The 23,237-nt window shown below is 46.7% G+C and overlaps 1 protein-coding gene across 1 annotated transcript in view; it reads left to right on the forward strand.

Moving 5' to 3' along the window:
• The first annotated feature begins 6,874 nt into the window (after positions 1–6,874).
• Positions 6,875–23,237, forward strand: part of LOC139545908 (calsenilin-like) — a 72,404-nt gene continuing 56,041 nt past the window's right edge. The window contains exons 1-2 of the mRNA XM_071354127.1: positions 6,875–6,985; positions 15,725–15,896. Coding sequence (XP_071210228.1) covers positions 6,980–6,985; positions 15,725–15,896 — 178 coding nt within the window. The 5' untranslated portion in view covers positions 6,875–6,979. The remainder of the gene's footprint in view (positions 6,986–15,724; positions 15,897–23,237) is intronic.

Genomic DNA, 23,237 nt, shown 5'->3' on the forward strand with positions numbered 1-23,237 from the left:
TAAGACTGCACTCAACAAGCTGAATACAGCCATAAGCCAACAAGAAAATGCTCATCCGGAGGCGGTGCTCCTAGTGGCCTGTGAGTTTAATGCAGTGAAACTGAAATCCGTCTTTACTCCACACACAGAAACGCATACAAAGCTCTCCCTCTCCCTCGCCCTCCATTTGGCAAATCTGACCATAACTCTATCCTCCTGATTTCGGCTTACAAGCAAAAACTCAAACAGAAAGTACCAGTGACGTGCTCAATATGGAAGTGGTTCGATGAAGTGGATGCTAAGCTACAGAACTGTTTCGCTAGCACAGACTGGAATATGTTCTGGTATTCATCTGATGGCATTGAGGAGTTTACCACATCTGTCACCAGCTTCATTAATTAATAAGTGTATTGTCCCCAAAGTGACAGTACATCAGTGGAGGCTCCTCAGAGGAGGAAGGGGAGGACCATCCTCCTCAGTGAATTTCATAAAAATATAAATAGTGAAACATTAAAAAAGTTATCATTTTTAGATAAAACTGTACTAAATATATTCACATCACCAAATAATTGATTAAAACACACTGTTTTGCAACGAAGGTCTAAAGTAGCCTCAACAGACAGTTTCCGTCCTCCTCTGGGTACATTGACTTCAATACAAAACCTAGGAGGCTCATGGTTCTCGCCCCCTTCCATAGACTTAGTAATTATGACAACTTCCGGAGGACGTCCTCCAACTTCTTCAAGTATGAACATGTTGGACATGTTGTCCAGCCAAACAAAGCATCAGAGAATGAATCTAGTATTGAAAGCATAAGCTACAGCTAGCTAGCACTGCAGTGCATAAAATATGGTGAGTATTTGACTCAAAGAGAGAGAAAGACAATAGTTGAACAGTTTTGAACAAATTAATTTTTCAAAAATAAAGTAGAAACAAGAGAGAGTATTTTCTTGTTGTATTTTCTTTCACTTTCACTTACTTAGCTAGCTAATGCAGCTAGCTAGTTTAGCCTACTCAAACACCAGGCTCAAACAGAGAGGGATGCCATGTTAGCTAGCTGGCTATGGCTATCCAACACTGGAACTTTTCCAAGTCAAGGCAAGAATTTGGTTTTATAAATGTATTGCCACCAGGGCCCACCAGTGTAACTGCTAAACTGCTTGCTAACTCTACACAGTACTGCATGATTGTAGCGGGTTTACCAACACGTTATTTCTAGTAACTATGTTGACTGACGTTAGCTAATATGGTGACAACGATGTAGGCTGTGTGTAGCGGTTACCGGTATGATATAAAGGTTTGGCTTGGAAAGGTTTTTTCGCCAGGTCACAGACAGCTGATGTGTTTTGCACTGAAGGCTTCAAGCGAAAGGAAAAAGTGAGAGGAGGGAGCCCGTAGATGCGAGAAGGAATTAATGAGGAAAGTGATCATGCTGTTAATGAGGAAAGTGAACTATGTTTGCATGTGATCAGGGGTGTATTCATTGAATCGATTCTGTTGGAAAATGTTTCTTAAACAGAATTAAACGGAACGAAACGGGGATAAACATACCTGAATTTGTCCAATAGAAAACTCTCGTTTGCAACTGTTGGACTAATGATTACACCCTAGATCAGCTAGATGCAGGCAAGAGTGTACAAGGCGGTATTGAATGTGTCATTGTCTGTCACCTTGTAACAACAGGTTAACAGGTTAAACAGGTTAACATTCACAAGGCCGCAGGGCCAGATGGATTGCCAGGACCCCTACTCAGAGCATGCGCTGACCAGCTGGCAAGTGTCTTCACTGACATTTTCAACCTCTCCCTGACCCAGTCTGTAGTAACCACATATGTCAAGCAGACCACCATAGTCCCTGTGCCCAAGAATGCTAAGTGAACCTGTCTAAATGACTATCGCCCTGTAGCACTCATATCTGTAGCCATGAAATTATTTGAAAGGTTGTTGGCTCACATTAACACCATCATCCGAGACACCCTGGACCCACTCCAATTCGCATACTGCACCAACATATCCACAGATGATTGCAATCTCTATTGCACTCCACACTGCCCTCTCCCACCTGGACAAGAGGAACACCTATGTGAGAATGCTGTTCATTGACTACAGCTCAGTGTTCAACACCATAGTGCCCTCCAAGCTCATCACTAAGCTATGGGCCCTGGGACTGAACATCTCCCTCTGCAACTGGATCCTGGACTTCCTGACAGGTCCGGACAACAACCTCTCCCTCAACGTCAGCAAGACAAAGGAGCTGATCGTGGACTACAGGAAACGGAGGGCCGAGCACGCCTCTATTCACATTGACTGGGCTTAGTGGAGGGCACAACAATGCATCTTCCTCCTCAGTAAGCTGAATTGGCATGTGCCCTCAGATCCTCAAGAAGTTATACAGCTGCACCATTGAGAGCATCTTGACTGGCTGCATCACCACGTGGTATGGCAACTACTGTGCATCAGAACGCAAGGCAGTGCATCACTGGGGCCGAGCTCCCTGCCATCCAGGACCTCTATACCAGGCGGTGTCAGAGGAAGGGCCTACAAATTGTCAAAGACTCCAGCCACCCAAGTCATAGACTGTTCTCTCTGCTATTGCACGGCAAGCAGTACCAATGCACTAAGTCTGTAACCAACAGGACCCTGAACAGCTTCTACCCCAAGCCATAAGTGCTAAATAGTTAGTTAAATAGTTAACTAAATACACTATATACACAAAAGTATGTGGACACCCCTTGAAATTAATGGATTTGACTGTTTCAGCCACACCCGTTGCTGACAGGTGTATAAATCGAGCACACAGCCATGCAATCTCCATAGACAAACATTGGCAGTAGAATGGCCGGTACTGAAGAGCTCAGTGACTTTCAGCGTGGCACTGTCATAGGATGCCACATTTCCAACAAGTCGGTTCGTCAAATTGCTGCCCTGCCAGAGCTGCCCCGGTCAACTGTAATTGCTGTTATTGTGAAGTGGAAACATCTAGTAGCAACAACGGCTCAGTCACAAAGTGGTATGCCACACAAGCTCACAGAACGGGACTACCAAGTGCTGAAGCACATAGAGTGTAAAAATTGTCTGTCCTCAGTTGCAACACTTACTACCGAGTTCCAAACTGTCTCTGGAAGCAACGTCAGCACTAGAACTGTTCGTCGGAAGCTTCATGAAATGGGTTTCCATGGCCGAGCAGCCGCCCACAAGCCTAAGATCACCATGCGCAATGCCAAGCATCGGCTGGAACGCATTCTCTGGAGTGATGATTCACGCTTCACCATCTGGCAGTCCGACGGAAAAATCTGGGTTTGGCAGATGCCAGGAAAACGCTACCTGCCCCAATGCATAATTCCAACTGTCCCAATGCATAATGCCAACTGTAAAGTTGGGTGGAGGAGGAATAATGGTCTGGCGATGTTTTCCGTGGTTGTGTGTGACAGTCGTCTACAGTAAAAGATCCCTGTGTGTAATGAGTATTGACCCAAAGAAGACCACTGACACTGGGTAATATGGTGAAAAGAGAGAGAGAAAGCCACCTAATGAAGCCACTATGTAATTATCTGTTTGCGGTCTGTTGTGTGTGTGACCCTGAACATATCCCAAACTTTCATTGAGCTTAGTCCAAGTGCATGTGCTTCATAGCAGGAAATCAGCCGTGCCTGTGGACTTAACGAGCATTACTAAAATAGGACAACATGGGATGGGATGGGATGACCTGTGCCCTCACTCACATGACCTCTCTTTACGGTTTCCTTCAATCAGATATTACTGCTTAACCACAGGACCGCTGTATTAGGGAGTAAAGTATACTCAGAGTAGATTATCTTCTGGCCTGTGGCTCCTGCAGGCTGTTTGCATATCTTAACTCTTTATCATGCAATGCACACGTCCAGAAAATGTCTGACCCGCTTGATTGCTATTCCACCCAGGTCTCTCTCTCACCCCTCTCTCCTGTCTATCTCTCCCCTACCTCCCCATTTCTCCCTCTCTCTCACCCTCTCTCTCCCTCACCCTCCCCCAATCCAAGCCCTCTCTCTCACACCCCTTTCTATATCTCCTTCTCTCCCTTCCCTTTCTCACACCCTCTCCAAGTCCAACCCCTCTATCTCTCTCTTTCTCTCCCTTCCCTCCCCATCTCTCTCACACCCTCTCTCACTCCAACCCCGTTCTCTCTCACCCTCTCCCCCTTTCTCTGACGTGAGCGGCCTCAGACTAAACCAAGGTCACCTAAATTGATTTGGATATTCGCTGAGCTTCTTTGTCAAGTTTTTAATTGCGTTTCTGTACCAACCGTCACATACAGGGACGTGATGCACCTAAAAAATATGAGCGGGCACAAAGTATGTGAGGATGGCTGGTTGGTGGTCCGCAAGGGGGCTAAGCCCCGCGTCCATAAGTTGAAACAGCTATTTCTTGCAGTCTAGAGCGATAATCATTCATTTATTTTTCTGCATATCTAACCATACCCCTTGAGCTGTCTGTATCCTCCTGACTGGTGGTTATTTTTTTTTAAGAAACTAAATATGCTTCTCTGCATTTCTGCTAAATTCTGTGTAAAAGATTGAAAGGAATGTGAGTCTTATTCAGTACATTTAGTTACTGCTTGCTTTTCTAAAGTCTACCAACCTTGCCAGCAGGCATGCCAGCTAAGATAGTTAGACAAGCTAGCTACACTAACTTGATCAATAGCCTAAAATCATTTCTTGGTAGTTATGACGTTGGGAGATTGGGAACCTATCTGGGCTAGCTAAAGCCAACTTCATAAAATTTCTAGGTGTCTAGTAGTATTAGCCTACAGAGACACATTTATATATATACTGTATATACAGTGCTTTTGGAAAGTATTCAGACCACTTGACTTTTTCCACATTTTGTTACGTTACAGCCTTATTCTAAAATTGATTCAATTGTTTTTTTCCTCATCAATCTACACACAGTACCCCATAATGACAAAGCAAAAACAGATTTTTAGAAGTTGTTGCTAATTTATAAAGACTTAAAAACTGTAATATTACATTTACATAAGTATTCAGACGCTTTACTCAGTACTTTGTTGAAGCACCTTTGGCAGCGATTACAGCATCGAGTCTTCTTGGGTATGACGCTACAAGCTTGGCACACGTGTATTTGGGGAGTTTCTCCCATTCTTCTCTGCAGATCCTCTGAAGCGCTGTCAGGTTGGATGGGGAGTGTTGCTGCACAGCTATTTTTAGGTCTCTCCAGAGATGTTCGATCGCGTTCTAGTTCGGGCTCTGGCTGGGCCACTCAAGGACATTCAGAGACTTGTCCCGAAGCCACTCCTGCGTTGGCTCGGCTGTGTGTTTAGGGTCGTTGTCCTGTTGGAAGGTGAATCTTCGCCAGTCTGAGGTCCGGAGGATCTCTCTGTACTTTGCTGCGTTCATCTTTCCCTCGATCCTGATTAGTCTCCCAGTCCCTGTAGCTAGAAAACATCCCAACAGCATGATGCTGCCACCACCATGCTTCACACTAGGGATGGTGCCAGGTTTCCTCCAGACGTGACACTTGGCATTTCATCAGATTAGAGAATTTTGTTTCTCATAGTCTGAGAGTCTTTAGGTGCCTTTTGGCAAACTCCAAGCGGGCTGTCATGTACCTTTTACTGAGGAGTGGCTTCTGTCTGGCCACTCTACCATAAAGGAATGATTGGTGGAGTGCTGCAGAGATGGTTGTCCTTATGGAATGTTCTCCCATCTCCACAGTGGAGCTCTAGAGCTCTGGCAGAGTGGCCATCGGGTTCTTGGTCACCTCCTTGACCAAGGCCCTTCTCCCCCGATTGCTCAGTTTGGCAGGGCGGCCAGCTCTAGGAAGAGTCTTGGCGGTTCCAAACTTCTTCCATTTAAGAATGATGGATGCCACTGTGTTCTTGGGGCTCTTCAATGCTGCAGACATTTTTTGGTACCCTTCCCCAGATCTGTGCCTCGACACAATCCTGTCTCAGAGCACTATGGACAATACCTTCGACCTCATGGCTTGGTTTTTGCTCTGACATGCACTGTCAACTGTGGGACCTTATATAGACAGGTGTGTGCCTTTCCAAATCATGTCCAATCAATTGAATTTACCTCAGGTGAACTCCAGTCAAGTTGTAGAAACATCTCAAGGATGATCAATGAAAACAGGATGCACCTGAGCTCAATTTTGAGTCTCTTAGCAAAGGGTCTGAATACTTATGTAAACAAGGTATTTCTGTTTTTTATTTTAATACTCGATGCTGTAATCACATTTTGCTTTGTCCTTATGGGGTTTTGTGTGTAAATGTCTGAGGATTATTATATATATTTTTTAATCCATTTAGAATAAGAGTGTAACGTAACAAAATGTGGAAAAAGTCAGGGGGTCTGAATACTTTCCAAAGGCACTGTATATATAAACCTGTTTGTTTTTGTTTTAACAGGACAAATCTGAGGGGGTATGTGCCCCTGTTCCCACTATGGGCACGACGCCTCTGGTCACACCCACACGTGTGTGCAGACACACACACACACCACAGTCCTCCCCAGAGGATTGGTCTTCTCCACATGATGAGATTCAATTGGATGCCTATTATGGTAAACAGTAGCCTAATGACAGAGAAGAGAATACAAATAATTCAGAGGTGAACAATAGTTCACCTTGGCTCAGTTAATTTTGTGGCATTTTGCCATTCCATTATTTTGTGAGTTTTTCAAATTTCCTAAATGGCAACTATATTCAAATAATTAAATGAATTAGCATTTCTGTTTAGACTACATAGCCAATTCAAATCGAGCATGGAAAATTAAAACGAGTTCGAGGGAGCACACAGCGCATCTAACTCCTCGCTCTCTATACCCCCCCCCCCCCCACACACACTCTCTCTCGCTCACCACACTCCATCCACCTCTCTCAGAAAAGTCACAGACAGTGCCAGTGCCTGCCTTTTGCATTACCGCGGACAGGCAAGGGTCTGCTTTGAGAAGAGCGGGAGGACAGATTAACTAACCCTTTAAATCAGAGAACTCGGCTACAACATGCAGGTAAACAAACTCATCCATTCTATTAACATGGCTATAGATGTTTTCATTTTTAGAAAGATTACCAAGCTTCTGAAATTGTGAGTCAATTCAAAACGACATGTTTCACGCCCTAACAATTCCCGACGAGAAATTGCCATAAATCGTCCAGTGTTGCCATCCTTCCATCCTTTCGTCCACATGCCCTTCAGCAACATATTTCTCGCATGTTGAGCCAGAGTTCGGAGTGAATTTACGTAATTCTACAGCGCTATATGGCTTGGGCTAGGGCACACGCTTAGCGCGCACTGCACAGGGACCCCATCCTCCGGCTGCTTCCAGTGAGGTGTCACAGAGAATCATGTCTTCCACAGTGAATGGACTGTGTGTTTGTGAGTGTGTGTGTGTGTGTGTGAGTCTTCAACTTTTCCACGGTGACTAGAGCCCGATAGTCTGTCTGCCTGGGTCTATTGTGATTCATGCATGTCTTTGTATCTTTAAATAGTCTGTTTTATAGAGGACTTTAATGGGCGACTCTGTCTGTGAGAGTGTACTACTGTGTATTACATGCTACTGTCCTGTGTATTACATGCTACTGTCCACAGTTTCACTTAATCCAGAACGAATGTATGGGAATTGGGAAATATGTGGGGTGATTGAGTGGAGAGAAACACATTGGTTTTACTATCCAAGTGGGGACCAAAACATTTATTCCCATTCAAAATCCTATTTAACCTTAACCCCAAACCTAACCCTAACCCCTTAACCTAACGCTAACCTTAAATCTAACCTTAACCCCTAACCCTAAAACTAAACCTAACTCTAATTCCTAACCCTAATCCTAACCACTAAACTTTTGAACTTTTGGAACCCAAAAGGATAATAAGGTTAGACGGCACGCACACACACACACGCACGCACACACGCACGCACCAGAGCCACAGTCTTGATTCAGTGATTTGAAATACAGTCTTGTCTACACTAGTTATTATTCTGGCTCTGGGTCTTTGCACCAATGTCCTGGTCTTTGTAGTCTCTTAACTCACATGGTCAAGATACACCACTGAGTAATGTCAAGGTCAGAGTGACACAACATAAAAGTACCAGGGCACCTTACTGTTTAAATGTAGAAGCCAGTCACACAGACACACACACACACACACACACACACACACACACACACACACACACACACACACACACACACACACACACACACACACACACACACACACACACACACACACACACACACACACACACACACACACACACACACACACACACACACGTGTACAGCTAACCTTGTGGGGTCACACAATTCAGTCCCATTCAAAATCCTATTTTCCCTAAACCTAACCCTAACCCGTACTCTTACCATAACCCTAACCTTAACCCAAAACCCTAACCCTAAACCTAACCCTAGCTCCTAACCCTAACCCTAAACCTTACCCTAGCTCCTAACCCTAAACCTAACCTTAGCTCCTAATCCTAACCGGTAATGTAATTTTAACCCTAACACTAATTCTAACCTTAACCCCAAACCCCTTAGAAATAGCATTTGACCTCGTTGGGACTAACATAATGTCCCTAGTTGGTCAAATTTGGGTTTGTTTACTATTCTTGTGGACACACACACACACACACACACACACACACACACACACACACACACACACACACACACACACACACACACACACACACACACACACACACACACACACACACACACACACACACACACACACAGCACTGCAGGTATTGAGTGACTGGAGTGACATGGTGTAGGGACAGATTTACAATAGCTAAGTGTTTTCATGGATGTGAAGTTTCCATCTGGTATTCACCAGAGTGAATTAAACATAATTAAAATAGTAAACAAGATTACATGAAGAATAGGACAAGGATCAGTACTCTACACAAACAGAAAGACCATTTTTTTTGATGAGGCGTTTTTATAGCACACAACGCATGTTTGTGGAAAAGCTTAAATTCTTGATTTGTACATGTTGAGCTCACACTGATCAACGTCTTCAATACATATTGATTACTGTTATGTCAGTTCACACACACACACACACACACACACACACACACACACACACACACACACACACACACACACACACACACACACACACACACACACACACACACACACACACACACACACACACACACACACACACACTCAAGTCCACATGAATCTGCCACCCTCCCACACACTCATGCTCTATGACAACCATGTGTTTTCTCACAGAGAGAGAGAGGCAGTCTCATATAAAAGACAAATAGCAGCTTTGGACCCCTCTCTCTCTCCTTCTCTTCCCCAATCTCTCTACTTTCCTCCATCCTTCTCTCTTTCTTTCCATCAGTCTCTCTCCATCCCCTTCCCTCTCGTTTGTAGACATGTTACCCATTGGCAGTGTTCTTCCTTGGGTCAATACTCATTAAACACACAGATCCTTTTCTCACACACACACACCCACACACAAACTGCTGTATTTAGGCTACACCTGGAGCAGAGAGAGAAAGAGAGAGATAGTGTAGGAGGACAGGAGAGAGAAGAGGAGTGGAGTGATTGACTCAGAAATTATCAATATCCACCTTCGTAACATGGATGACGCCTGAGTTTGAATGTGAAGCTAACTGAAGATGGCTAGTTGGAGTTCTAGTTGGCATCATACTATACCACTCTGGTCTCCTAGTCAGGTATTAATCAGTTCCTAAAAAGGAGGGAAGGATGAATACCAGTAGTGTTCAGACATGTAGGCCTAACATCTTTAAAACGTTAGTATAATGGGAGTGGAGAAGAGAGGAGGAAATAGGGGAGGATAGGAGAAAATAGGGGAGGAGAAGAGAGGAGGAAATAGGGGAGGAGAGGAGGCGAGGAAATAGGGGAGGGGAAGAGAGGAGGAAATAGGGGAGGAGAGGAGTAGAGGTGGGGAACAAGGGCAGAAGAGGGAGAGAGAGGCACACACACTCACAAACATGAAGAGAGAGAGATATAGAGAATGTACCATGGTCTCTCTATCTCTCCAGCGTGGCCAGATAGGATGTTAATCACACATGACTTGTTAATGGAATCACCCGTCTGTAACGCTACAGACGAGGACTTCTCTTCTCCGCTCTCCTCTGCTTCTCCTCCTCTCCGCTCCCTTCCTCTCCCCTTCCTCTTCTCTGCTCCCCTCCCCCATCTCCTCCGCTTCCCTCCTCTCACCCGCTCCCCCTCTTCTCCTCTCCGCCTCTTCTACTCTCCGCTCCTCCTCCTCATCCCTCTCTTCTCTACAGTTGTGTAAAGTACCTCAGTAAAAATACTTTAAAGTACTACTAAAGTCATTTTTTGAGTATCTGTACATTACTTTACTATTTATATTTTTGACAACTTTTACTTTTACTTCACTACATTCCTAAAGATTTTCCTTGACACCCAAAAGTACTAGTTACATTTGGACAGGAAAATGGTCCAATTCACACACTTATCAAGAGAACATCCCTGGTCATCTCTACTGCCTCTGATCTGGCGGACTCACTAAACACACATGCTTTGTTCGTAAATTATGTCTAAGTGTTGGAGTGTGCCCCTGACTATCCGTAAATAAATAAAAACAAGGCAATTCTGCCGTATGCTTTGCATAATATAAGGAATTTAAGTATATTTGAGCAATTCCATTTACTTTTTAATACTTAAGTATATTTAAAATCATTTTTAGTCTTTTACTCAAGTATTATTTCACTGGGTGACTTTCACTTTTGCTTGACTCATTTTCTATTAAGGTATCTTTACTTTTACTCAAATATAACATTTGAATACTTTTTCCACCACTGCTTTGGTATTCTGCTCTCCACTCCCCTCTGCTCCCTCTCCTCATCACTCTCTTCTTTATTCTGCTCCTCACTCCCCCTCCTCTCTTCCACTCCCCTCTGCTCCCCTCCTCATCCCTCTCTCCTGTCCTCTGCTCCTCGCTCTCCTCTCCATCATTAGTGATGGGTCTATAATGTCTCAGCATCTCCTCTTATTCCTCATCCCTTCATCTCTCTGTCTCTCTCCTCTCAGGGAGAAGTAGTGAAAAGAGAGAGACTGTAACTATTTGCACATCATTACAACACTGTATATATTTTGTTTATTATCTATTTCACTTGCTTTGGCAATGTAAACATATGTTTCCCATGCCAATAAAGCCATTCAATTGAATTGAGAGAGAGAGAGAGTACCAACCAAGGAGGGCCTACAGCAGCATCTAGATCTTCTGTACAGATTCTGTCAGACCCGGCCCCTGACAGTAAATATCAGTTCGACAAAATAATGGTGTTCCAAAAAAGAAAAGGTCCAGTTGCCAGGACCACGAATACAAATTCCATCTAGACATCGTTGCCCTAGAGCACACAAAAAACTATACATACCTTGGCCCAAACATCAGCACCACAGGTAACTTCCACAAAGCTGTGAACGATCTGAGAGACAAGGCAAGAAGGGCCTTCTATGCCATCAAAAGGAACATTAAATTCGACATACCAATTAGGATCTGGCTAGAAATACTTGAATAAGTTATAGATCCCATTGCCCTTTATGCTTGTGAGGTCTGGGGTCCGCTCACCAACCAAGAATTCACAAAATGGGACAAACACCAAATTGAGACTCTGCATGCAGGATTCTGCAAAAATATCCTCAGTGTACAACGTAAAACAAATAATGCATGCAGAGCAGAATTAGGCTGATACCCGATAATTATCAAAATCCAGCAAAGAGACGTAAAATTCTACAACCACCTAAAAGGAAGAGATTCTGAAACCATCCATAACAAAGCCATCACCTACAGAGAGATGAACCTGGAGAAGAGCCCCCTTAGCAAGCTGGTCCTGGTGCGCTGTTCACAAACAGACCCCACAGAGCCCCAGAACAGCAACATATATCTATATACAACACTGTATATATGTATTGCTGATGACACAACAGTGGAAGGCCTGATCACCGACAACAATGAGACAGCCTATAGGGAGGAGGTCAGAGACCTGACCGTGTGGTGCAAGGACAACAACCTCTCCCTCAACGTGATCAAGACAAAGGAGATGATTGTGGACTACAGGAAAAGGAGGACCAAGCGCGCCCCCATTCTCATCAACGGGGCTGTAGTGGAGCAGGTTGAGAGCTTCAAGTTCCTTGGTGTCCACATCACCAACAAACTAACATGGTCCAAGCACACCAAGACAGTCGTGAAGAGGTTACAACAAAACCTCTTCTCCCTCAGAGAGGGAAAAACCTCTTCTCCCCCACCCTCGTCATAGACTGTTCTCTCTGCTACCGCACGGCAAGCGATACAGCAGCGCCAAGTCTAGGTCCAAGAGGCTTCTAAACAGCTTCTACCCCCAAGCCATAAGACTCCTGAACATCTAATCAAATGACTACCCAGACAACTCTCTATTATCATCTATACATAGCCACTTTAATAACCCTACCTGCATGTACATAATTACCTCAACTACCTCGACACCGGTGTCCCCGCACATTGACACATTGACTCTGTGCCGGTACCCCCTTTATATAGCCGCGCTATTGTTATTTACTGCTGCTCTTTAATTATTTGTTTTTCTTATTTCTTACTTTTTTTTCTTCAGGAATTTTCTTAAAACTGCACTGTTGTTTATGGGCTTGTAAGTAAGCATTTCAATGTAAGGTTGTATTTGGCACATGTGACAAATACAATTTGATTTGATAATATGACATTTTAAAGGTTTTTATTTTTTTGGAGTGTAATGTTTACTGTAAATGTTTTATTGTTTATTTCACTTTTGTTTATTATCTACTTCACTTGCTTTGGCAATGTTAACATATGTTTCCCATGCTAATAAAGCCCTTAAATTGAATTGAGAGAGAGAGAGAGAGAGAGAGAGAGAGAGAGAGAGAGAGAGAGAGAGAGAGAGAGAGAGAGAGAGAGAGAGAGAGAGAGAGAGAGAGAGAGAGAGAGAGAGAGAGAGAGAGAGAGAGAGAGAGAGAGAGAGAGAGAGAGAGAGAGAGAGAGAGAGAGAGAGAGAGAGAGAGAGAGAGAGAGAGAGAGAGAGAGAGAGAGACTGATAGAAGCCGTGTAATGACAACATATGTCTTGCATGATCTATTGACAAATGGGACTAAAGACATGATGACTAATATTAAATAATTGATGGTAAATGGCAGTATACTGATGTGCCGTTTGTTTGTGTGTGTGTGTGTGGGTGCATGCTTTTGTGCGCGCGCGTGTGTGGTGATGTCAGAGCGATCCAGTGAAGTGCTGCCCCAGGCCAAAGCCATTTGGAACATTAAGAGGGAACAGGAGAAGGGAATCCTGGCTGATATTTGTGTGTGTGTGTGTGTGTGTGTGTGTGTGTGTGTGTGTGTGTGTGTGTGTGTGTGTGTGTGTGTGTGTGTGTGTGTGTGTGTGTGTGTGTGTGTGTGTGTGTGTGTGTGTGTGTGTGTGTGTGTGTGTTTGAACAGTAGACTGGCCTTACTGTATGAATAATCCAGAAAGTTTTTTTATTTTTTATTCAGCAGCCTCGAACTGGATAGGGAGGAAGGCTAGTTCAGGGTGTGAGTTGCTCCTCTCCTCTTCATTATACGTCTCTCCTCCTCCTCCTCTTCCTCCTCTCTTTCCCCCTCCTTCTGTCTTCTCCTCATCTTCTCCCTCATTTCATCTCTTCCTCCTGCATGCCCTCTCCTCCTCTCTTTTCCTCCTCTCTCTGTTCCTGTTAATATTCACACAATGAAAACTATTTCCTCCAACTGAAAGACTGATCCACTCCTGTCCTTCTTTTCTTCCTTCTCCATCTCTTCCCCCTGAGCGTGCTCCTTCCCCTGAGCGTGCTCCTTCCCCTGAGCGTGCTCCATCCCCCTGAGCGTGCTCCTTCCCCCCTAGCGTGCTCCTTCCCCCCGAGCGTGTTCCTTCCCCCCGAGCGTGTTCCTTCCCCCCGAGCGTGTTCCTTCCCCCCGAGCGTGTTCCTTCCCCCCGAGCGTGCTCCTTTCCCCCGAGCGTGCTCCTTCCCCTGAGCGTGCTCCACCCCCCTGAGCGTGCTCCTTTCCCCCGAGCGTGCTCCTTCCCCTGAGCGTGCTCCATCCCCCTGAGCGTGCTCCTTCCCCCCGAGCGTGCTCCTTCCCCTGAGCGTGCTCCACCCCCCTGAGCGTGCTCCACCCCCCTGAGCGTGCTCCATCCCCCTGAGCGTGCTCCATCCCCCTGAGCGTGCTCCACCCCCCTGAGCGTGCTCCACCCCCCTGAGCGTGCTCCATCCCCCTGAGCGTGCTCCATCCCCCTGAGCGTGCTCCTTTCCCCCGAGCGTGCTTTTTTTACACTTAATCTGGCAACAATAAAAATATTGCCAGATAGTAGGATGGGTATAATTATGTCACTTCATCTTCTTATGTGGTCATTATGCAGTGGGAAATGTATGTGACATGAACAAACACACACACACACAAGCACACACACACCACTCACACACCACACACACACACACATACACTCTCTCTCGTTCTGTTTTCCCTTATTTCTCTCCTACCTTATCTACCTCCCTCTCTCTACCCTCTTCTTCCTCACCTCATGCTCCTGTGAAATACACAGGAATAGCCATGCAACATTTATTTGCACTTATCTACATCTCTCCTTCGTTTTTCTTTCCCTCCACCCCTCTCCCTTTTCCAATCTTCTCTCCATCCCTTTCTCTCCCACATTCCTCCACCATTCTCTTTCCCTTGTCCTTATCCCCCCCCCTCTCTATCTCTAGCTCACCACTACCTCCTCTCTCTCTCATCCCTCTCTGCCAATACTCCCCCCTAAACCTCTATTCGTCCTGTGCTCGTGCTTAGATAGCGCAGTATTCATTAGGATAATTGACTTCAATTCTTCCAAGAACAAACTCCAAGAACAAACTCCTTTACATCCTCTCTCTATCTCTTCTCTCTATCTATCTCTCTCTCTCTCTTTCTCTCTCTCTCTCTCTCTCTCTCTCTTTCTCTCTCTCAGTATAAAGAGAGGGATGTGCCTGTGTTGTCAGACTCCCCCAGGATCTCACAGCCGTTTACACCCCTCCACTGTGTTTTTCCCCCTGTCATCCCTCGCTTCCCTCCCACACAGCAGAGAGCAAACAGAGCTCCTGTATCTTCTCTCTTTCATCTCCTTCCCTCGATCACCAAGGGGACCTAGCCAATCCTGTGTTTGTGTGTGTGTGTGTGTGTGTGTGTGTGTGTGTGCGGGTGGGGGGCGAGACAGACGACTGATCAATGGAGACGTTTTAGGAGAGTTTAGGGAAATTAGCTGTATCAGTCTTATCAGATCTCTCATCCATCCACACTGACTTTCACAATGCCCTTGGACCACACAAGCACCTTGTTGAAACATCCTTATGTAAAGAGACAATGTTGTTCTGCTATGCTTTAGGATTAGTGGTTAGTGGTGGAGACACCCTAGGAGCTCTCTTGCTCCCCTGCTCCCCTTTCCTTTCTATAATTCCCCCATCCTTCTGTTCCCTCCCATCTGTCTGTTCTCATATTGAATCTGTGATCTGATGACCCTGACCCTATCTCTATCTCTATCTCTGTCTCTATCTCTATCTCTATCTCTCTCGAGCCTCTCTGTGGTTGCACATCTATCATCATGGGTCTGCAGTAATAATCATTCACTGTCTCCCTAGTGGTCTACAGGTCTGTAATTAAACTTCATGACTTCCTCTCTCTCTTTTTCTCTCTTTTTCTCTCTTTTTCTCTCTTTTTCTCTCTCTCTCTCTCTCTCTCTGTAGGAGGATGGTAAGGTGGTGGATGGCAGTCTGTTGGGTGATGCCAACGGGGTGGAGCCAAGTCCAGGAAGAGTGAAGGAGTCTGGGAAATGGCAGAAGCCACGGTTCACACGCAAAGCCCTGATGAGCTGTCTGGTCAAATGGATCATCACCAGCAGGACAACACCAGACAAAGGTGAGGAGAGAAGACGGAGGGGTTGGGTTGGGTGTGGGGGAGGGTGGCAGGTGAGGGGGTGAGTGGGGGAGAGGTGGAGAGAGTGGGAAAGGACAGAGAGAGAGAGGTGGTGGAGAGAGAGGGACAGATTTGTGGAGAGGGTGGGGTTAGGTTGGGTGTGGGGGAGGGTGGCAGGTGAGGGGGTGAGTAGGGGAGAGGTGGAGAGAGTGGGAAAGGACAGAGAGAGAGAGGTGGTGGAGAGAGAGGGACAGATTTGTGGAGTTGAATGTGTAAACAGTAAGTAACTGAATTGGAATGGATTCAAGACTGGACTGGCCTGACCTCTGCTGGTCCCTGTGGGTGAGCATACACATGTAGTGGGCGGTACATTCACCAAGGGGTCAGAGTTCTCACACACACACACACACACACACACACACACACACACACACACACACACACACACACACACACACACACACACACACAGACATACACACACACTGTATTTGATGCATCAATGGCCTTTTTCTTTGCTCATTATTTTGGAGCTCTTAGTTACACTTCAGTGGCTGATTGCAGATTGAACAGACAGCAGCTAAAGCGGCCATTAAAAACATCAACTGGTTGTGTCCCTCTCCTTCTTCGTGTCTCTAAATATACAGTGTTCACATCATACTGTTCCATTAGACCAGGGATCATCAACTAGATTCAGCTGTGGGACGATTTTTTTTCTGGACCTGATGGTCGGGGGGCCAGGACATAATTACAAATAATTTGCAGACAGCAAACTGACCGCAAGAATCCCAAACAGGTATAATGTTTGAATAAAACATAATCATTTCAAACCTTGGTTATATTTGTATACGATCATGTGTCTCTCTATTATGGGTGGGAATACTTGGGACCAGATTTCTTAAATTATACTGAACAAAAATATAAACGCAACATGCAACAATTTCAATGATTTTACTGAGTTACAGTTTAATAAGGTAATCAGCCAATTGAAATAAATTCATTAGGCCCTAATCTATTGATTTCACATGACTGGGCAGGGGTGCCTGGGAGGGCATTGGCCCACCCACTGGGGAGCCAGGCCCAGCCAATCAGAATGAGTTTTTCCTGACAAAAGGGCTTTAATTAAAGACAGAAATACTCCTCAGTTTCATCAGCTGTCCGGGTGGCTGGTCTCAGATCCCGCAGGTGAAGAAGCCGGATGTGGAGGTCTAGCGTGGTTACACGTGGTTATGAGGCCAGTTGGATGTACTGTCAAATTCCCTAAAATTACATTGCAGGCAGCTTATGGTAGAGAAATTAACATTCAATTCTCTGGCAACAGCTCTGGTGGACATTCCTGCAGACAGCATGCCAATTGCACGCTCCCTCAAAACTCTGTGGCATTGTGATGTGTGACAAAACTGCACATTTTAGAGTGGCCTTTTATTGTCCAAGCACATTTTTTTGTGTGTGTGTGTTATTTCTTACATTATTAGCCCAGAACGTTTTTTGTGTTATTACATAGAGACAGAAATAACTTTTGGATATCAGAGCGGCGGTAACTTACCAGAATTACAGCCAGAAATACGACTGATCCAGGGCAATTGTAACGGTGGTCCTCCTCCTCTTCAACCGAAAAGGAGGAGTATTGAGGGAACCAAGGCGCAGCGGGTTGTGAACACATAATATTTATTAAATAAACAAAACAGACAAAGACGAAAACGATCTATACTTGATATAACTAACAAAACAACAAACGGAGTAGACAGACCTGAACGACGAACTTACATAAACACGAGAACGCACGAACAGGGAAAATAGCCTACACATAAAATGACGAAGTACAACACAAACCGAACAGTCCCGTATGGTGCGACAAACACTGACACAGGAGACAACCACCCACAACGAACACTGTGAAACAACCTACCTAAATATGACTCTCAATTAGAGGAACGCCAAACACCTGCCTCTAATTTAGAGCCATACCAGGCAACCCTTAAACCAACATAGAAACAGACAACATAGAATGCCCACCCAAACTCACGTCCTGACCAACTAACACATACAACAAACTAACAGAAATAGGTCAGGAACGTGACATAACCCCCCCCCTTAAGGTGCGAACTCCGGGCGCACCAGCACAAAGTCTAGGGGAGGGTCTGGGTGGGCATCTGACCATGGTGGTGGCTCAGGCTCCAGACGCTGTCCCCACACCACCATAGTCACTCCCCGCTTCTGTATCCCCCTCCCAATGACCACCCTCCAACTAAACCCACCTAAATGAAGGGGCAGCATCGGGATAAGGGGCAGCACCGGGATAAGGGGCAGCAGCTCCGGGATAAGGGACTCTGGCGGGTCCTGGCTGAGGGACTCTGGCGGGTCCTGGCTGAGGGACTCTGGCGGGTCCTGGCTGAGGGACTCTGGCGGGTCCTGGCTGAGGGACTCTGGCGGGTCCTGGCTGAGGGACTCTGGCGGGTCCTGGCTGAGGGACTCTGGCGGGTCCTGACTGGACGGCTCTGAAGGCTGGTCCGGTCTGGCGGAAGGCTCTGGCTGATCCGGTCTGGCGGAAGGCTCTGGCTGATCCGGTCTGGCGGAAGGCTCTGGCTGATCCGGTCTGGCGGAAGGCTCTGGCTGATCCGGTCTGGCGGAAGGCTCTGGCTGATCCGGTCTGGCGGAAGGCTCTGGCTGATCCGGTCTGGCGGAAGGCTCTGGCTGATCCGGCCTGGCGGAAGGCTCTGGCTGATCCGGTCTGGCGGAAGGCTCTGGCTGATCCGGTCTGGCGGAAGGCTCTGGCTGATCCGGTCTGGGGAAGGCTCTAGCGGCTCCTGTCTGGCGGACGGCTCTGTAGGCTCTTGGCAGACGGGCGGCTTTGCAGGCTCATGGCAGACGGGCAGCTTTGCAGGCTCATGACAGACGGGCAGCTTTGCAGGCTCATGACAGACGGGCAGTTCAGGCGCCGTTGGGCAGACGGACAGTTCAGACGCCATAAGGCAGACGGGCAGTTCAGGCGCCGCTGGGCAGACGGGCAGTTCAGGCGCCGCTGGGCAGACGGGCAGTTCAGGCGCCGCTGGGCAGACGGGCAGTTCAGGCGCCGCTGGGCAGACGGGCAGTTCAGACGGCGTAGAGCAGACGGGCAGTTCAGACGGCGTAGGGCAGACGGGCACACCTGTAGGGAGGAGACGGAGAGACAGCCTGGTGCGTGGGGCTGCCACAGGACCCACCAGGCTGGAGAGACCTACAGGAGGCTTGATGTTAAGAGGCACCTGAAGGACCGGGCTGTGGGGGAGTACTGGAGCTCTGGTGCGCAGCCTTGGCACCACTCCCCCAGGCTGGAATACTACACCAGCCCGTACCCTCCAGAGTGCAGGCACAGGTTGAACCGGGCTGTGGATGAGCACTGGAGATCTAGTGCCTACTACGCGCACTTCTCTCTTAGGCTCCACTACCACATTTGCCCGGTACGAGCGGAGCGTAGGCATAGGACGCACTGCACCCTCCCAGCGCTCCGGAGACACAGCACGCAGAGCCGGCGCAGGATACCCTGGACCGAAACTGCGTACCGGAGACCAGACGAGCTGAGCAGGCACAATACGCCCCGGCTGGATGCCCACACTCACATGACACTTTCGGGGGGCTGCTCTATAGCGCACCGGGCTATGGGCACGCACTGGCGACACCGTGCGCTTAACCGCATAACACGGTGCCTGACCAGTGACGCGTTGCTTATAATAAGCACGAGGAGTGCGCTCAGGTCTGCTACCTGGCTTAGCCACACTCCTCTCTAGCCGCCCCCCCAAAAAAATTCTGGGGTTGCCTCTCGTACCTGTCCCGCTGCCGTGCTGCCTCCTCATATCGCCGCCGCTCAGCTTTCGCTTCCTCCAGCTCAGCTTTGGGGCGGCGATACTCCCCAGCCTGTGCCCAGGGTCCTTCTCCGTTCAACTCGTCCTCCCAAGTCCACAAGTCCTGGTTGCTCTGTTGAGCTCTCCCTTTTCCCCGCTGCTTGGTTCTGGTAATTTGGTGGGTGGTTCTGTAACGGTGGTCCTCCTCCTCTTCAACCGAAAAGGAGGAGTATTGAGGGAACCAAGGCGCAGCGGGTTGTGAACACATAATATTTATTAAATAAACAAAACAGACAAAGACGAAAACGATCTATACTTGATATAACTAACAAAACAACAAACGGAGTAGACAGACCTGAACGACGAACTTACATAAACACGAGAACGCACGAACAGGGAAAATAGCCTACACATAAAATGACGAAGTACAACACAAACCGAACAGTCCCGTATGGTGCGACAAACACTGACACAGGAGACAACCACCCACAACGAACACTGTGAAACAACCTACCTAAATATGACTCTCAATTAGAGGAACGCCAAACACCTGCCTCTAATTTAGAGCCATACCAGGCAACCCTTAAACCAACATAGAAACAGACAACATAGAATGCCCACCCAAACTCATGTCCTGACCAACTAACACATACAACAAACTAACAGAAATAGGTCAGGAACGTGACAGCAATTGAACTTATCCTAGAGGCTGCTCCAAGATGCCGCCAATGGAGAAGAGATATTTGGAGTAGACTTCTAGTCCGACTCGGGAGGCGTGCACACCATCCACTGCTTCCGAGTATTTCCTTGGACAATAAAGTAAACAAGCTCATGGCGAGGATCTCCTTCCAGAGAGACATCAGGGACTGTAACATACTCTGTTTCATGGAATCAAGGCTCTCTCCGGATATACTGTCTCAGTCCATACAGCCAGCAGTGTTCTCAGTACATCGTGCAGACAGGAACAAAGAACTCTCCACGAAGAAGAAAGGCATGGTGTATGTTTTATGATTAACGTACAGGAACTCAAGTCCTTTTGTTCACCCGACCTAGAATATCTCTGTTACGAGAATTATGTACTCAATGTTCATAAACCCAATTCAATTAAACTACTCAGTCTGCAGCCCAGAATATGTAAGAAACTGGTTGAAATGAAACAGACGGAGCCCCAGCTACGATAGTCAGAAAGTTTATTTACGAGAGCGCTCGTTAGTTGTACAAAACCATTCATTTTATACTGGCTTCTTACACACATACTTTCACACACAAACAGACTCCTTACGCACATACTTACACACACAAACATTAGGTATCCTACGCACACACTGTCCCACTACCCAGCCGACAAAGATTAGGGGAGTCTGTGAGAATCACTCCCCGTCCTCCCTCAAGATAGGGAGACCCTGGGAAGTACTCTCAGTGGCCCCCAGCCAAGGTCGGCACCGAATCTTGCTCAGACAGTCTGTGTTTAAGACACTTTAGAGACATATTGTTATATTGTTTTACCCTAATTCTGACTAAAACTACACACATCATTTTTTATAATTTTACTGACTAACACTACACACATCATTAACAATCATTTGATGATTCTAATGTATTTCATTGATGATTCTAATCAGTTACATACAATCATATAGTTTCAGGGTGGAATATTCTAATCATTCATTTAAACATATAAATTCCGTCCACAATCTCACAATCAAATGTTGACCCTATTACCTCCCAAGATAATTGTCTTTGGTTATAGTAACAGCAGTGTATAGTCCCCCTCAAGCCGATACCACAACGGCCCTCAAGGAACTACACTGGGCTTTGGACAAACTAGAAACCACATATCCTATTTATTGTAGCTGGAGATTTTTGTGCATCGGTACTGCTTGCTGTTCGGTAGCAGATAGAACAGTCTATGACTTGGGTGGTTGGGGTCTTGAATTTTTTTTAGGCCCTTCCTCTGACACCACCTGGTATAGAGGTCCTTGATGCAGGGAGCTTGGCCCCAGTGATTTACTGGGCCATACGCACTACCCTCTGTAGCACCTTGCCGTTGGATGCCAAGCTGTTGCCATACCAAGTGGTCATGTAGCCAGTCAAGATGCTCCCAATGGTGCAGCTGTATAACTATTTGAGGATCTGAGGGCCCATGCCAAATATTTTCAGCCTCCTAAGGGGAAGAGGCATTGTCGTGCCCTCTTCACGACTGTGTTGGTGTGTTTGGCGCATGATAGACCCTTAGTGATGTGGACACCGAGGAACTTGAAGCTCTCCATCCGCTCCACTTCAGCCCCGTCGATGTGGATGGGGGCGTGCTCAGCCCTCCGTTTCCTGTAGTCCACGATCAGCTCCTTTGTCTTGCTGATATTGAGGGAGGGTTGTTGTCCTGGCACCACATTGCCAGGTATCTGACCTCCTCCCTATAGGCTGTCTCATCGTCATCTGTTATCAGGCCTACAACCGTCGTGTCATCTGCAAACTTATTGATGGTGTTGCGGTCATGCACAGCCAAGCAGTAGTGGATAAACATTGAGTACAGGAGAGGACTAAGCACACACCCCTGAGGGGCTCCCGTGTTGAGGGTCAGCGTGGCGGATATGTTGTTGTCTACCCTCACCACCTGGGGGTGTCCCATCAGGAAGTCCAGGATCCAGTTGCAGAGAGAGGTGTTTAGTCCCATGGTCCTTAGCTTAGTGATGAGCTTGGAGGGCACTATGGTGTTGAATTCAGTTCTGTAGTCAATGAACAGCATTCTCACATAGGTGTTCATTTTGCCTAAGTGGGAAAGGGCAGTGTGGAGTGCAATAGAGATTGCGTCATCTGTGGGTCTGTTGGGGCCATATGCGAATTGGAGTGGTTCCACGGTGTCTCGGATGATGGTGTTGATGTGAGCCATGACCAGCCTTTCAAAGCATTTCATGGCTACAGATGTGAGCGCTATGGGGCGATAGTCATTTAGTCAGGTTACCTTGGCGTTCTTGGGCACAGGGACTATGGTAGTCTGCTTGAAACATGTAGGTATTACAGACTGGGTCAGGGAGAGGTTGAAAAATCTAAATTGAAAAGCACGGGGGGGGGGGGGGTAGAGTGAGATAGAGCGGGAGAGAGAGAGAGGTAGAGAGACTCAGTGAGCATATTGAGCATATTGAGAAAGACCTGGCTCTCAAGAGAAGATGTAAAATGTATGCACTCTACTGTAAGTCGCTCTGGATAAGAGCGTCTGCTAAATGACTAAAATGTTGTTGTTTTTTAATTAAATGTAAGATAGGCTATGTGCACACTGCCCACAAAATGAGGTGGAAACTGAGCTGCACTTCCTAACCCCCTGCCAAATGTATTAGAGACACATATTTCCCTCAGATTACACAGACCCACAAAGAATTCAAAAACAAATCCAATTTTGATAAACTCCCATATCTACTGGGTGAAATACCACAGTGTGCAATCACAGCAGCAAGATTTGTGACCTGCTGCCACAAGAAAAGGGCAACCAGTGAAGAACAAACACCATTGTAAATACAACTTATAT

This window comes from Salvelinus alpinus, chromosome 19 (genome assembly GCF_045679555.1).
Source record: "Salvelinus alpinus chromosome 19, SLU_Salpinus.1, whole genome shotgun sequence".
Classification (NCBI taxonomy): Eukaryota; Metazoa; Chordata; class Actinopteri; order Salmoniformes; family Salmonidae; genus Salvelinus; species Salvelinus alpinus.